This window comes from Cetorhinus maximus, chromosome 9 (genome assembly GCF_964194155.1).
Source record: "Cetorhinus maximus chromosome 9, sCetMax3.hap1.1, whole genome shotgun sequence".
In the NCBI taxonomy this organism is placed as follows: domain Eukaryota; kingdom Metazoa; phylum Chordata; class Chondrichthyes; order Lamniformes; family Cetorhinidae; genus Cetorhinus; species Cetorhinus maximus.
This window is the reverse complement of record NC_135887.1, coordinates 23,822,178-23,839,942: the sequence shown is the minus strand read 5'-3', so window position 1 is coordinate 23,839,942 and position 17,765 is coordinate 23,822,178. Positions and strand designations below refer to the sequence as shown.

Here is a 17,765-nt window from a genome sequence, read left to right as displayed (position 1 = left end):
GACACAAAGGAGACATTCAACCACAGCCAGCAGCGTGGGAGCAGAGTCCCGGTGCCAGTCCCAGGGTCTGGGGTACAGGAAATGGAGCAAACCTGGGGCTATCCAACCAGGAAACGAGGCTTAGGACAGGGGATTTTACAAAAGTTTATGAAATATTGAATGGAAAAGGGCGGTGGGGGGACATTCTGAACCTGACATTACATTGCTATGGCACAGGGCAAGCAGAGAGTGGGGGGTGGAAAGAGGAGGAGCCTATCCTTGGGGGCGGAGCAAGTGGTGGAGTCCTATATGGGGGCGTGGTTTAGGATGGGGGCGTGGTTTAGGATGGGGGCGTGGTTTAGGATGGGGGCGGGTCCCCCCTCCCTATCCCCGCCGCTCCTTCGGCCCTGCTCCAACCCTGGCCCCGCCCCCTCATTGGCCCTGCCCCTCCACTGGCCGCGCCCGCACTATGGCCCCGCCCTGCCCCAACCCAGGCCCCGCCCCTCAACTGGCCGCGACTTCTCCATGATGGCCGGCCTTGCCGATGTTGATTCCGATTCCCCCCCGGCTCCGGCTCTCAGCCGCTCCCGGAGCCCCGGGGCTTGGTTGACTGTGGAGCCGGTCCTGTTCCTGACTATGTTGGCGCTAGCGCTGCAGGCCCCGCTCTCTACCCAGTATATCTTCCAGAGGGTCAGCGCCGAGCTCGGGTTCAACGGCAATCGGAGCCGAGGCTGCAACAGCTCAGGAGGCGCCGAGGCCCAACTGGAGCAGGTGGGAGAATCAATCAGCAGCTAATCGATTAGAATCATGAATAATCAATACAGAATCATGAATAACCAATACAGAATCATGAATAATCAATACAGAATCATGAATAATCAATACAGAATCATCAATAACCAATACAGAATCATCAATAATCAATACAGAATCATCAATAATCAATAGAGTCATGAATAACCAATACAGAGTCATGAATAATCAATACAGAATCATCAATAACCAATACAGAATCATGAATAATCAATACAGAATCATCAATAATCAATACAGAATCATCAATAATCAATAGAGTTATGAATAACCAATACAGAGTCATGAATAATCAATACAGAGTCATGAATAACCAATACAGAATCATGAATAATCAATACAGAATCATGAATAATCAATACAGAATCATTAATTCAGAATCATTAATAATCAACATAGAATCATCTTTTAGCAATCAATAAGCATTACAGAATAATTAATATTGAATATCTATCAACAGAATAATTAGCATAGAAGAGTAAATGCAGAATAATCAGTAAATCATCTGGAAAAAATGAGTACATATAATATCTAAGTATTGCAGAGTTATCAAATATAGAATAATAAGGAATAATCCATAAATGCAGTATAATTAGTAAATAAGAACAGTATAACCCTTGAGTCAATACAACATAATAAGTATAAATAATTCATCAGTAAATGCAGTGTTACATTCTCTGCCAATTTGGCCCCTTAGTCCTGTCTGGATTGAGCTGCATGTGGGAACAGTGCTGAATGAGCACCCCATATAACAGAGGGAAGATCATTGATGAAGCAGCAGGAGACTGTTGGGCCTAGGATGCTGCTGTTCTACTTTATTTTCTAAAAATATACTTTATTTCTAAATTTAAAAAGGAATATTACATAACAGTCCAAAGTTGACATTACATAAAGTGCAATACAACTCAATTTCTTCCGATACAGTACATATGTTGTCATGACTCTCTGTAATATCAAGCCCCACTGTTCCCCGAGCCGCAATAATGTGAAAAGTTTGACCAAACCACCAAAGATTGCCCCAATTCTACCTAACTGTTTAACTTAGGCTAACAGAATACGAGCACCAGTTTTGTAAAACTTAATAAGTAAATAACTGTTTATTAAACAAGCTGTCATTAACCAGTGGCAAAAGAAAGAAATATAAACTACTAATTTCTAACTCTATAACCTAAACTCTACCCCTTCTTAAATCCCTATACACACACATACAAGACACATAACACATACAAAAACATGGATTTTAAGGGTGGGATAAAACAGTTCAATAGCACCAATTCCGTAGTGCAGGATTTGATGGGTTGATTTTGATTTATGTCTTCCAAATTCCTTTCAGTTCTTTTTGATGACACGAGATGGTCTTCCAGCACTTTCTGTATTTAGTTCACTGGTTGAGAACTTGCCTTACAATGTCTCTGACTGATTTTTCCCTTTGCCTCTTGACAGGGGTTTTCAGAGAGAGAACAGGCTATGGGGAAATGAGAAAAGGCCAGCTAGTTATTATTGTAGGATTACTAGAATCTTACACACAGGAGAGAGAGGATTGAGGTCTTTTTCCATTCAGGTTAGGAGCTATTCTGCTGCACTGCTCTCATACAAAACCTGGTCAGGAGCCAATTAAAACGTTGTTGCCAGGCAACTCTCTTGGCCCAGGACTCCTTTCCAGCACCATCCTGTCTTTCATGGCACAACCTGTTCCGGGACGCAACATTGTATGTATCTCTCATCCTGTTCCAATGGACATATCTTTCAAACTACAGCCATTGTAATTTTAATCCACAGTCCAACAGAAAATAAAAAGATATGTCCTTTACAACAGTTCAACAGAAATAAAAAGATATGTTCCATTACAGTGGTGCCTCATTACACTCACCATTGCACCTTATATTTACAATATTTATTTACATTTCATGTAAAATATTATCTGGTATATATAGCCCGAGGGGTTTAGCACAGTTTCCAGCCCTTTGGTGGACAATGGCAAGAGGGCCTTAGACAGTAGCCTTCCTCCCTTGACCTTCTGTGACAGCTACACCAAGCTTTAGTACAACCCTCAGCACGTAGCATTGGATCTTGGAATGTGCCAGCCTGCAACACTTGGCTGTTGACAGCTCTTTACGCTGGAAGACAAAAGAGCGTCTTTCACCGAGTTGATGGTCCTCCAGCAGCAGTTGATGTTTGTCTCAGTGTGCGTCCCTTGGAACAGCGCATAGAGTACACAGTCCTGCGTCAGATAACTGCGCAGGATGAACCTCGACAAAAACCGCTGCACCTCTCTCCAGACCTGTTTTGCGAAGGCACATTCCACAAGGAGGTGGACAACAGTCTCTTCCCCACCACAGCCACCTCGAGGGCAACATGCGGAGGGGCTGAGACTCTGGGCTGCTGTTCTATTCCAGAAAGCTTGTGGATGAAGGACGGTACTATAACCAATTTGTTTGTACTTGTATGAGCATTTATTTATAGAGTTACATGTTACAGTCGCTTCCTAACCCAGCCACAGTTTCAGTCTGTTGCTATTTACAGGAGCACAAGTGAATCCCCAGTTAAATCCCACCACCTAGATACAATTAAACACAATTATTTTACAATTCACATTGCCCTGAGGATCTGCAGCAAATGAGGATCTGCAGTGTATAGCGATATCCTGAAGCTGCGAATATTGCCCACTGGGAACCACAACCATCATCCTCTGTGTATGGTATAAATCCAACCAATAGGAGGCCTCCCCCTGATTCCCATTGACTTCATTTTCCTAGGGCTGTTTGATGCCATGCTTGGCCAGATGAACTCAAAGGCCAGCGACTCCCTTTTAAGGGAGTCACTGTCAAAATGGAAGCAAGTTTGGAATGGTCATGGATAGATACATATCCTTGGAGGCTAACTGCATTTCGATTGGCCAACACAAGTCCCAGAGCAAGATAATCAAGTTTGGATTGGTTAAGACCAGGTTCTCTTGTAGAGCTAAGGATGTTGAGTTAAGATAGGATAGGGAAGATAGAGAAAAACTATTTCCGCTGGTTGGAGAGTCTAAGACTAGGGGGAGAGTGTAAAAATTAGAACCAGACCTTTCAGGAGTGAAACGAGGAAACACTTCTTCACACAAAGGGTGGTAGGAGTTTGGAACTCTCTTCCGCAAATGACAATTGATGCTAAATCAATTGTTAACTTTAAATCTGAGATTGATTGAATTTTGTTAACCAAAGATATTAAGGATATGGGGCAAAGGCCCATATATGGAGTATGGAGTTAAGTCACAGATCACCCATGATCTCATTGAATGGAAGAACAGGCTCGAGGAGCCGAATGGCCCCCTTCTGTCCTACGTTCTTATGATTGGTTGAGACCAAAATCTCTTGTGAGGTATGGGCTGTTGTATTAGGATTGGTTGATGCCAAAGATATATTGTACAAGAGCACAAGAAGAAAGAAGCAGGAGTAGACCATTCAGCCCCTCAAGCCTGCTCTACCATTCAATGGCTCATCTTGGGCTTCAACTCCATTTTCCCGCTCACTCCCCATGTCCCTTGATTCCCAGAGAGACCAAAAATCTGCCTATCCCAGCCTTAAACGTATTCAACGATGGAGAATCCACAACCCTCTGGGGTACAGAATTCCAAAGATTCACAACTCTTTGAGTGAAGAAATTTCTCCTCATCTCATTCTTAAATGATCGGCCCCTTATCCTGAGACTGTGCCCCCGTGTTTTAGATTCCCCAACCAGCGCAAACAATCTCTCAGCTTCCATCCTTTCAAGCTCCTTCAGAATCTTAAATAAAAAAGAAAATGCTGGAAAAACTCAGCAGACCTGACAGTATCTTTGGAGAAAGAAACAAAGTCAATGTTTCGAGTCCAAGGATCGCCTCTCATTCTTCTATACTCCAGAAAATGTAAAACCCCGTCAACCCAGGAACCAATTTAGTGACCCTTTGCTGTGCCGCCTCCATTGCAAGTATGTCTTAAATGTGGAGATGAAAACTCTACAGAGCATTCCAGATGTAGTCTCACCAAAACCCTGTACAATCATGTCAAAATTTTTTCTTCCTGTACTCCAAATCTCCTTGCAATAAAAGCCAACATGCCATTTGCCTTCCTAACTGCTTGCTGCACCTGCATGCTAACTTTCTGCATTTCTTCTATGAGCACACTCAAGTCTCTTTGAACATTAACACTTACAAGTTTCACACTTTAAAAAAAATATTCTTACATTATCCAGCAGGGTGGAGCTTAAGAAAGCAATTAGGAGAGCAAAGAGGGGATATGAGAAAGCTCTGGCTAGTAAAAGCAGGGAAAATCCCAAGATATTCTATAAGTATATCAATGGGAAGAGGATAACCAGGGAAAGAGTAGGGCCCATTAGGGACCAAGGGAGAAATCTATGGGTGGAGCCAGAGGATATCGGTAGTGTTGAACAAATACTTCACATCCATCTTCACCCAAGAGAATGAGGATGAAGGTATGGAACTCAGGGAGAGAGACTGCGAGGTTCTTGAGCAAATTGATATAGAGAGTGACAAGGTATTGGAGGTGTTGGCAGGCTTAAAAGTGGACAAATCTCCAGGTCCGGATTATTTGTGTCCCAGACTGCTGAGGGAGGCAAGGGAGGAGATCGCAGGGGCTCTGACCCAAATTTTTAATTCCTCTCTGGGAGGTGCCAGAGGACTGGAGAACAGCTAATGTGGTTCTGCTTTAAGAAGGGTTGTAGAGATAAGCCAGGGAACTACAGACCAGTGAGTCTCACATCAGTGGTATGTAAACTATTGGAGAAAATTCTGAAGGAGAGAATCTATCTCCATTTGGAGAGGCAAGGTTTGATCAGGGATAGTCAGCATGGCTTTGTCAGAAGGAGGTCATGCCTAACAAATTTGATTGAATTTTTTGAGGAGGTGACCAGGTGTGTAGATGAGGGTAGTGCGGTTGATGTAGTTTATATGGATTTCAGCAAAGCCTTTGACAAGGTTCCACATGGGAGACTTATAAAGAAGGCAAAGGCACATGGGATGCAGGGTAATTTGATAAGGTGGATTCAAAATTGGCTTAGTTGTAGGAGACAGAGGGTGATGACAGAAGGCTGCTTTAGTGACTGGAAGCCAGTGTCCAGTGGCATACCACAGAGATCTGTGCTGGGTCCCCTATTATTCGACATTTATGTAAACAACATAGATGACTATGTGGGGAGTAGGATTAGTAAGTTTGCGGATGATACAAAGATTGGCTGGGTGGTTAACAGTAAGGTTGAGTGTCTTGGGCTACATGAAGATATAGATGGGATGGTCAAATGGGCAGATAAGTGACAGTTGGAATTTAACCCTGAAAAGTGTGAGGTGATACACTTTGGAAGGAGTAATTTGACAAGGAAGTATTCAATGACACTAGGAAGTTCTGAGGAACAAAGGGACCTTGGTGTGTGTGTCCATAGATCTCTGAAGGCGGAGGGGCATGTTAGTGGGGTGGTGAAAAAGGCATATGGGACACTTGCCTTTATCAATCGAGGCATAGATTGTAAAAGTAGGGAGGTCATGTTGGAGTTGTATAGAACCTTGGTGAGGCCACAGCTGGAAGAGAGGTTGGATAGACTTGGGTTGTTTTCGTTGGAGCAGAGAAGACTGAGGGGCAACCTGATCAAGGTGTACAAGATTATGAAGGGCATTGGCAGGGTGGATAGGGAGCAGCTGTTTCCCTTAGTTGAAGGGTCAAACACGAGGGGACACAAGTTCAAGGTGAGGGGCAGGAGGTTTAGGGGGGATGTGAGGAAAAACTTTTTTACCCAGAGGGTGGTGACGGTCTGGAATGCACTGCCTGGGAGGGTGGTGGAGGCAGGTGCCTCACATCCTTTAAAAAGTACCTGGATGAGCACTTGACACGTCATAACACTCAAGGCTATGAGCCAAGTGCTGGTAAATGGGATTAGGTAGATAGGTCAGGTGTTTCTCACGTGTTGGTGCAGACTCATTGGGCCGAAGGGCCTTTTCTGCATTGTGTGATTCTGTGATTATCGAAAACCTTTTGAAATCCAGATATACTACATCTACTGTTTCCCCTTTATCTACCCTACTAGTTACATCTCAAAAAAACACTAATAAATTTGTCAAACAGCATTTCCCCCTTTAGTAAAACCAGGTTGACTTGTTCTAATCGTACAGTATTTTTCTAAGTGCAATGTTTGAGGCTTTCTTAATGATAGAGTCCAGTATTTTCCCAACAACTGTCGTTAGACTAACTGGCCAGTCACTGTTTTCTCTCTCTCTCCTTTCTTGATGAGTGGTGTAACATTTGACAGCTTGATAAGGAAGAATTTCTTCACTCAGAGGGTGGTGAATCTTTAGACTTCTCTACCCCAGAGGGCTGCCGAAGCTCAAACATTGAGTATGTTCAAGACCGAAATTAATCAATAGATTTCTGGATCCTAATGACATCAGGGGATATGGGGAAAAACAGCGTAAGAGGTAGATGATCAGCTATGATCTGTTTGAATGGCGGAGCAAGCTCAACGGGCCAAATGGCCTACTCCTGCTCCTATTTGCTATGTTCCAATCTAATGGGATCGTTATGAATCTAAGGAATTTTGGAAAATCATAGCCAGCACATCCACTATCTCTGCAGCTATCCCTTTTAGAACCCTAGGGTGTAGGCCAACAGGTCCTGGGGATTTGTTGGATTTTAGTCCCTTATATTCCGCCAATACTTTTTCTCTACTGATATTAATTTCTTTAATTTCCTCACTCATTTTAGCCGCTAGGTTACCTCTATTTCTGGTATGAAACGTGTATTTTCTACTGTGAAGGCAGGCACAGAATATTTGCTGAATGCCTCTGCCATTTCCTCAATCTCCGTGATAATTTCCCCTGTTTCTCCTGCTAAAGGGCCAACGTGTACTTTAGCTGCTCTCTTCCTTTTTATGTACATATAAAAACTCTTAAACTGTTTTTATATTTCTGGCTAGTTTACTCTCATATTCTGTTTTTCTGCTTTTATCAGCTTTTTGTTGGGTTCCTAAAACACTCCCAATCCTCAGACTTGCTACTGTTTTATGCAACAATGTAAGCCTCTTCTTCTAAATTTTTTTTTATTCGTTCATGGGATGTTGGTGTCGCTGGCTGGGCCAACATTTATTGCCCATCCCTAATTTCCCTTGAGAAGGTGGTGGTGAGCTGCCTTTTTGAACCGCTGCAGTCCATGTGGTGTAAGTACACCCACAGTACTGTTAGGGAGGGAGTTCCAAGATTTTGACCCAATGACAGTGGAGGAACAACAATATGTTTCCAAGTCAAGATAGTGAGTGGCTTGGAGGGGAACTTCCAGATGGTGTTCCCATCTATCTGCTGCCCTTGTCCTTCTAGATGGTAGTGGTCGGGGGTTTGCAAAGTGCTGTCTAAGGAGCCTTGGTGAATTCACGCAGTGCACCTTGTGGATGGTACACGCTGCTGGTACTGTGTGTTGATGGCGGAGGGAGTGAATGTTTGTTTATGTGGTGACAATCAAACGGGCTGCTTTGTCCTGGACGGTGTCAAGCTTTCCCAGGGGATCTTTTACTACATCATTTCTAATTAACCCTCCTTCATTACACAATACTAGAACGAAGGTAGTTTTATCCCGAGTGGATTCCACAATGTACTGCTTCAAGAAACCGTCACAAAAGCATTCTACAAACTTCTGGACCATTCTTGCCAATTTGAGTGTCCCAGTCTGTATGAATCATTCCCTTTGTTACAAGCTCCAATAATTTCTTGTTTAATGCTCTGTCCAACAGTATAACTACTGTTAGGGGGCCTATAAACCACACCCACCAATGTTTTCTGACCTTTGCTATTCCTAATTTCCACCCATATTGATTCTACTTCATGACCTTCTGAGGCCAGGTCCTTTGTCACTAATGTCCTTATGATGTCATCCTTTACTATCAGGGTTACTCCCCCCTTTCTGAAATATTTTCTACCCTGAAATATTTATTTCCCACCCTTAATCACCTTGTAACCACGTTTCTGTAATGACAATTAGATATAAATCATTTACCTCTATTTGCGTCACTAGTTCATCTATCTTATCGTGGATACTTTGTGCAGTCAGCCAAAGGACCTTTAGTTTAATTTGTTAACTTCTATTCCCTGCAATGATCTTCTTCGCTGATGTACAATTTTTCTTAAGCTCTCTGTCCCTTCCTGTTTGCTTGTCTTTACCCACATTGCTATTCTGCTCCGATGCTGCAACCTTTCTCTTTGGATTTTGTAAATCTCCCTTCACCCAAACTCTCGCTATTCCCCCCACCCCACCTCCACCCATTAGATTAAAGCCCTAGTTAAACAATTGGCCAGGACACTGATCCCTGCACAGTTCAAGTGGAGTCCATCCCAACGGAATAGTTCACTCGTCCCTGAGTACTGATGCCAGTGCTCCATGAATCGAAACCCCTTCTTCCCACAATACTCTTTAAGTCAAGTGTTTAATTCTCTAATCTGCTTGACCCTATACCAATTGGTTCCGGTAACAATCCAGAGATGAATACCTTTCATGTTCTGCATTTTAATTTGGCCCCTGACTCCTCAAATTCTCTTAGGTAAAACCAGAGTGATTTTCTGCTATGTCGTTAGTTCCCACGGGGACGACGACAACTGGATCCTTCCCCTCCCACTCCAAGTTCCTCTCCAGCTGTGAGAAGATGTCCTTAACCCTGGCATCGGGCAGGCAATGCAACCTTTGGAGCTCCCAGTTGTAGCTGCAGAGAACAGTATCCATCCCCCTAACTATACTGTCTCCTATCGCTACCACCTTCGTCTTCACTCCCCCAACATGAATGACATCTTTCACCATGGTGCCATGGCCAGTCCGCTCATCCACCTTGCCGTCCTTTTCCTCATCCACACAAGTGGCATGTTGGATCCAAAATTGGCTGAGGCAGGAAGCAGAGGGTGATGGTAGAAGGATGTTTCTGTGACTGGAAGTCTGTTTCTAGTGTGGTTCCGCAGGGCTCGGTGCTGGGGCCCTTGCTGTTTGTGGTGTACAAAAATGATTTGGACTTAAATGTATGGAGTATGATCAAGATGCGGATGACATAAAAATTGGTAGGGTGGTAAATAGTGAGGAGGATAGCTGTAAATTGCAGGAGGATGTCAATGGACTGGTCAGGTAGGCAGAGTAATGGCAAATGGAATTCAACTTGGAAAAGTGTGAGGTAATGCACTTGGGGAGGGCTAACAAAGCAATTTAGGACCCTGGGAAGTACTAAAGATTAGAGGGACCTTGGTTAGGTTGGTTAAGAAGGCATATGGGATACTTGTCTTTTTTAGCTGAGGCATAGAATACAGGGAGTTTATGCTGGAACTGTATAAAACGCTGGTTAGGCCACAACTGGAGTACTGCATGTAGTTCTGGTCACCACATTATAGGAAGGATGTGATTAGACTGGAGTGGGTGCAGAGGAGATTTACCAGGATGCTGCCTGGGCTGGAGGGTCTGAGCTATGAGGTAGGATTGGATAGGCTGGGGTTGTTTTCCTTGGAGCAGCGAAGGTTGAGAGGGGACCTGATAGAGGTGTATAAGATTATGAGAGGCATAGATAGGGTGGATAGGAAGGCACTTTTTCCATTAGTAGACGGGTCAATAACCAGTGGCATAGATTTAAGGTAAGAGGTAAAGTACTAAGAGTGTAGTTGAGGAGAATTTTTTTCACCCAGAGGGTGGTGGAAGTCTGGAACTCACTGTCTGAAAGGGTGGTTGAGTCAGAAACTCTCATAACATTTAAGATGTATTTAGATATTCACTTGCATTGCCATAGCCTCCATGGGCTATGGGCCAAGTGCTGGAAAATAGGATTAGTGTAGTCAGATCTTTGTTGACCAGCGTGGACACGATGGGCCGAATGGCCTCCTTCAGTGCTGTAGACATCTATGGGATAGCAAGCACCTCGTACCAGTTGTGTTGGGATTGGTTGCATCCGAGGATCTACTGTGAGGAATGCCTTGGAAATGATTTTCTTAATTCTCCTCTAGGCAGTCGAGGCGATGACCTCCCACTGGAACCTGTACATTAACCTGGGGGGTTTTGCCGTAGGACTCTTCTCTGTAACGCTGCTCGGACCATGGAGTGACCGTGTGGGCCGCAAGCCTATCCTAATCTTGCCCAGCATCGGCCTGTCGTTGCAGGCAGCGATCTACCTCATTGTCATGTATCAGAAGCTGCCGGTCAGCTACTTTCTAATTGGTCGCTTGCTGAGTGGACTTCTGGGGGATTTCAACACCATCCTGGCTGGATGTTTCTCATACATTGCGGACATCAGCGACAAGCAGTCACGCACGTTCCGCGTTGCGGTGCTGGAAGCTTGCCTAGGAATCGCGGGAATGTTTGGGAGTATTATCGGAGGCCAATGGAGTAAGGCACAAGGTTACATCAATCCATTCTGGCTTGTGTTGGCATTGAACATGGCCTCTGTTGCCTACGCCTTCACTTTTGTTCGAGAGTCTGTGACCGTGAAAGGAGCCAGCAAACTGTTCACGACGAAGCATTACAGATCAGTGTACCAGCTATACTCCAGCAGGCAGGAGACTGGTCGAAGGTACCGTCTCTGCCTCTACGCACTCTCCCTCTTTGTTGTTGTGACAGTTCATTTTGGAGTCAAGGACATTCTCATCCTCTTTGAGCTGAGCTCCCCGCTGTGTTGGCAATCTGATCTGATTGGATACGGTTCAGCAGTCGAACACCTGACCTATCTGAGCAGCCTGCTGGGGCTGAAGGTGATGCAACTCTGCCTGAAGGACAACTGGATTGCAGAGATTGGGCTGGTGTCTAATATGGCTGGTTTGGTCATCTTCTCATTGGCAGCGACCAGCTCTGTCATGTTCTCAGGTACGTTGCTGGTTTGGGATCGATGCACTTTTAGTAACAGACTGATTATGTCCTGACTTGTTTCTATGATTTCTAACACACTCCAGGACTTGGCTTCGCCAGCAGGGTTGTGGGAGACAAACCAATCTATTCATTCTTGCACTAGCTGAACCAGTTGGAGAAAAGCAGTGGATATTGGTCCAGACATCTCACCTGGAGATCAATGCTTAACATGAACTCTGTTCACTAGCCATCAACTCTCTCTCCCTGGCAACTGCCTGGGTCTGAACCATTTGATCCCAAGATAAGCTTCTGCCATATCTATACAATCGCAGCCATTTTCAAAAGATCGCCTGCCCCTGTCCCTGCCTGAGCTCAACTGCTGTTGGAACCCTCATCTATCCCCTTGTAACGTCTAGTCTTGACCATTCCCTTGCATTCTGACCAGCCTCTCATCTTCCACCCTCCATAAATTTGCAGTCATCCAAACTTTGCTGTCCATGTCTAACTCGCACTAAATCCTGTTCACCCATCACCTTGTGCTCTCTGACCCATGTTGGTTCCTGGTGCAACAACGTCTCGATATTAAAATTCTCATTCTTGTTTTCAAATTTCTTCATGGCCTCAGACAACCCAATCTTTGTAAACTCCTCCAACCCCACAACCCTCTTGAGATATCTGTGCCCTTCCTACATGGGCCTTTTCAGTATCCCTGATTCTATTGTTCCACCATTGGCAGCCGTGCCTTCAGCTGTCTGAGCCTAGGCTCTAGAATTCCCTCCCTAAACTTCTCTACCTCTCTTTCCTCCATTAAAACTGACCACTTCGACCAAGCTTTTCAATACTTGTTTTATTAATCTATTTCTATCAGTAAGTTGCTCTACAGTGCAGTCCAGTGATGTTCTGGCACAGAGCTGGTCACTGATGTAACACAGTTCCAGAAGAGTGATGGTGTTCATTGTCATAAAGTTCTAGATTAGTGGTGCTGTTTTAGTACACTAAAATAGTTTAGATTAAGAATGCATAAATTTTTTTAATTCATTCACGGGGATGTGAGCAGTGCTGGCTAGGCCAGCATTTATTGCACATCCCTATTTGCCCTTGAGAAGGCAGTGGTGAGCTGCCTTCTTGAGCCACTGCAGTCCATGTGGTGTAGGTAAACCCACAGTGCTGTTAGGAAGGGGGTTCCAGCATTCTGACCCAGCAACAATGAAGGAACGGCGATATATTTCCAAGTCAGGATGGTGAGTGGCTTGGAGAGGAACTTCCAGGTGGTGGTGTTCCCATGTGTCTGCTGCCCTAGTCCTTCAAGATGGTAGCAGTCGTGGGTTTAGAAGGTGCTGTCTAAGGAGCTTTGGTGAGTTTCTGCAGTGCATCTTGTAGGTGGTACACAATGCTGCTACTGTGCGTTGGTGATTGCGGGAGCAAAATTTTGTGGATGGGCTTCCAGTCAACCAGGTTGCTTTGTCCTGGATAGTGTCAAGCTTCTTGAGTGTTGTGGGAGCTGCACTCATCCAGGCAAGTGGTGAGTATTCCAACACACTCCTGACTTGTGCCTTGTAGATGGTGGACAGGCTTTGGGGAGCCAGGAGGTGAGTTACTCTCCGCAGGATTCCTAGCCTCTGATCTGCTCTTGTAGCCACAGTATTTATATGGCTAATCCAGTTCACTTTCTGGTCAATGGTAATCTCCAGGATGTTGATAATGGGGGATTCAGTGATGGTAATGCCGTTGAAGGTCAAGGAGTGATGGTTTGATTCTCACTTGATGGAGATGGTCATTGCCTGGCACTTCTGTGGTACGAATGTTACTTGCCACTTGTCAGCCCAAGCCTGGATGTTGCCCAGGCCTTGCTGCATTTGGACATGGACTGCTTCAGTATCTGAGGAGCCACGAATGGTGCTGAACATTGTGCAATCATCAGCGAACATCCCCACTTCTGACTTTATGATGGGGGGAAGCTCATTGATGAAGCAGCTGAAGATGGTTGGGCCTGGGACACTATCCTGAGGAACTCTTGCAGTGATGTCCTGGAGCTGAGATGACTGATCTCCAACAGCCACAACCATCTTCCTTTGTGTTAGGTATGACTCCAACCAATGGAGAGTTTCCCCCCTGATTCCCATTGACTCCAGTTTTGCTAAGGCTCCTTGATGCCACATTTAGTCAAATGCGACCTTGATGTCAAGGGCAGTCACTCTCACCTCATCGCTGGAGTTCAGCTCTTTTGTCCACATTTGAACCAAGGCTGTAATGAGGTCAGGAGCTAAGTGGCCCTGGAGGAACCCAAACTGAGCATCAGTGAGCTGGTTATTGCTAAGCAAGTGCTGCTTGATAGCACTGTTGATGACCCTTCCATTAGTTTACTGATGATGGAGGGTAACTGATGGGGCAGTAATTGGCTAGGTTGGATTTGTCCTGCTTTTTGTGTACAGGACATACCTGGGCAATTTTTCACATAGGCAGGTAGATGCTAGTCTTGTAGCTGTACTGGGACAGCTTCGCTGGGGGCGTGGCAAGTTCTGGAGCACAAGTCTTCAGTACTATTGCCGGAATATTGTCAGGCCCCATAGCCTTTGCAGTATCCTGTGCCTTCAGCCATTTCTTGATATCACTTGGAGTGAATCGAATTGGCTGAAGACTGGCATCTGTGATGCTGGGGACCTCCGGAGGAGGCCGAGCTGGATCATCCACTCGGCACTTCTGGCTGAAGATTGTTGCAAATGTTTCAGCCTTATCTTTTGCACTGCTGTGCTGGGCACTCCCATCATTGAGGATGGGGATATTTGTGGAGCCTCCTCCTCTAGTGAGTTGTTTAATTGTCCACCACCATTCACGACTGGATGTGTCAGGACTTCAGAGCTTAAATCTGATCCATTGATTGTGGAATTGCTTAGCCCTGTCTATCACTTGCTGCTTACGTGCAAGTAGTCCTGTGTTATAGCTTCACCAGATTGACACCTTATTTTGAGGTATGCCTGGTGCTGCTCCTGGCATGCCCTCCTGCACTCTTCATTGAACCAGGTTTGATCCCCTGGCTTGATGGTAATGGTAGAGTGCGGGATATGCCAGGCCATGAGGTTACAGATTGTGTTCAAATATAATTCTGCTGCTGATGGCCCACAGCGCCTCATGGATACCTAGCCTTGAGTTGCTAGATCTGTTCGAAATGCATCCCATTTAGCATGGGGTGGTAGTGCCACACAACACGATGGAGGGTATCCTCAATGTGAAGACAGTCTCCACAAGGACTGTGAGGTGGTCACCCCTACTGATACTGTCATGGACAGATGCCTCTGTGGCAGGCAGGTTGGTGAGGATGAGGTCAAGTATGTTTTTCCCTCTTGTTGGTTCCCTCACTTCCTGCCGCAGACCCAGTCTAGCAACTATGCCCTGTAGGACTCAGCCAGCTCGGTCAGTAGTGGTGCCACCAAGCTGCTCTTGGTAATGGACATTGAAGTCCCCCACCCAGAGTACATTCTGCACCCTTGCCACCCTCGTTGCTTCCTCCAAGTGGTGTTCAACATGGAGGAGCACTGATTCATCAGCTGAGGGAGGGTGGTACATGGTAATCAGCAGGAGGTTTCCTTGCCCATGTTTGACCTGATGCCATGAGAATTTATGGGGTCCGGAGTCGATGTTGAAGACTCCCAGGGCAACTCCCTCCCGACTGTATACCACTGTGCCACTACTTCTGCTGGGTCTGTCCTGCCGGTGGAACTAGACATACCCAGAGATGGTGCTGGTGTTGTCTGGGACATGATCTGTAAGATATGATTTTGTGAGGGTGATTATGTCAGGCTGTTGCTTGACTAGTCTGTGGGACAGCTCTCCCAATTTTGGCACAAGCCTCTAGATGTTAGTAAGGAGGACTTTGCAGGGTCGACAGGGCTGAGTTTGCAGTTGTTGTTTCCGGTGCCTAGGTCGATGCCGGGTGGTCCGTCCAGTTTCATTCTTTTGGGACTTTTTAGCGGTTTGTTACAACTGAGCAGCTTGCTAGGCCATTTCAGGGGGCATTTAAGAGCTAATCACATAGCTGTGGGTCTGGAGTGACATGTAAGCCAGACCAGGCAAAGTTCATTAGTAATCCAGATGGGTTTTTAGGACAATCGATAATGGCTTCATGGTCATCATTAGACTTTTAATTCCAAACTTTTATTGAATTCAAATTTCAAGATCTGCCATGGTGGGATTTGGACACGGATCCCCGGAGCATTACCCTGGGTCTCTACGCCACCGCCTCCCCGTCATTTAGTGATATTGCTCTGGATTAATCATGGTGCTCTAGTACACATTATTCCAGAACAGTTCTAGCGGTTATGTAGTTCTACAGTGTTGTGCTACCACGCTGATATTATTCTAGATTAAGAGTATTCCAGTGACATTGACCATTGATCCAGTACAGTAATACAATTCTAGATCCATGTTGAAGTAAATGAAATCATTTTAGAAAAGTGGATTGGTGTGTTGATATTATTCTAGCATAAGGTTAATGTTTTAGATTTGTAACATGCAAGTATAGACACAGAGTTAAGCACAATGATATTGTTTCAGATTATGCTCTGGCAGTGTGCTAGAGTACTATATTACTGAACATATTTTCTTTCTCCCTCCAGGTTATGGTGTGCGCTTCCTTGCAATGGCCACTACACCAGTGATAAGAGCCAAGTTATCAAAGTTAGCTGATGTGACTGAGCAAGGTAAGCTCAAGAGGGTGCAGTCACTTAGGGAGCCAATCTTTAAAAATTTTGTTTTTGAAATTTGGGAACAGTGTTTCCCCAGTACTGACCCTCCAACAATGCAGCGTTCCCTCAGTATTGACCCTCCGACAATGTGACACTCCCTCATTACTGACCCTCCGACAATGCAGCGTTCCCTCAGTACTGACCCTCCGACAATGCAGCAATCCATCGGTACTGACACCACGACAGTGCGGTGCTCCCTCAGTACTGATCATCCAACAGTGCAGCACTCCCTCAGTACTGACCCTCCGACAGTGCAGAACTCCTTCAGTACTAACCCTCTGACAGTGCAGCAATCCCTCAGTATTGACACTCCAACATTGCAGCACTCCCTTACTACTGACCCTCCGACAGTGTGGCACACAATCAGTACTGACACTGCCACAGTGCAGTACTCCCTCAGTACTGACCCACTGACAGTGTGGTACTCCCTCAGTACTGATGCTCCAACACTGCAGCACTCTGTCAGTGCTGACCTCTGACAGTGCAGGTGTCCCTCAGTACTGACCCTCCGACAGTGCGGCGCTCCCTCAGTACTCACCCTCCGACAGTGCAGTACTCCCTGAGTACTGACCCTCTGACAGTGCAGCAGTCACTCAGTACTGACCCACTAATAGTGCAGCACGTACTCAGTACTGACTCTCTGACAGTAAGGCACACAGTCACTACTAAGTCTCCGACAGTGCAGCACTACCTCAGTACTGACACTCCGATAGTGCGGTACTCCTTCAGTACTAACCATCTGACAGTGCAGCAATCCCTCAGTACTGACCCTCCAACATTGCAGCACTCCCTTACTACTGACCCTCTGACAGTGTGGCACTCCCTCAGTACTGACACTGCCACTGTGCAGTACTCCCTCAGTACTGATCCACTGTCAGTGTGGTACTCCCTCAGTACTGCTGCTCCAACACTGCAGCACTCTCTTAGTGCTGACCCTCCGACAGTGCAGGACTCCCTCAGTACTGACCCTCCGACAGTGCGGCGCTCCATCAGTACTGACCCTCCGAAAGTGCGGCGCTCCCTCAGTACCGACCATCCGACAGTGCAGTAGTCCCTCAATACTGACCCTCCGACAATGCAGCACACACTCAGTACCGACACTCCGACAGTGCAGTACTCCCTCAGTACTGACCCTCTGACAGTGCAGCAGTCACTCAGTACTGACCCACTAACAGTGCAGCACATACTCAGTGCTGACCCTCTGACAGTAAGGCACACAGTCACTACTAAGTCTCCGACAGTGCAGCACTACCTCAGTACTGACACTCCGACAGCGCGGTACTCCTTCAGTACTAACCATCTGACAGTGTAGCAATCCGTCAGTACTGACCCTCCAACATTGCAGCACTCCCTTACTACTGACCCTCCGACAGTGTGGTGCCCCCTCAGCACTGACCCTCTGACAGTGCAGCAC

General features: G+C 45.8%; 1 protein-coding gene across 2 annotated transcripts in view; it reads left to right on the top strand.

Moving 5' to 3' along the window:
• Positions 1-485: 485 nt before the first annotated feature.
• The window catches only part of slc46a1 (solute carrier family 46 member 1), a 28,055-nt gene continuing 10,775 nt past the window's right edge, over positions 486-17,765 (top strand). For both annotated transcript variants that reach the window (XM_078548285.1, XM_078548284.1), the window contains exons 1-3: positions 486-750; positions 10,775-11,627; positions 16,223-16,306. In XM_078548285.1, the coding sequence (XP_078404411.1) occupies positions 505-750; positions 10,775-11,627; positions 16,223-16,306 (1,183 nt within the window). In that variant the 5' untranslated portion in view covers positions 486-504. The remainder of the gene's footprint in view (positions 751-10,774; positions 11,628-16,222; positions 16,307-17,765) is intronic.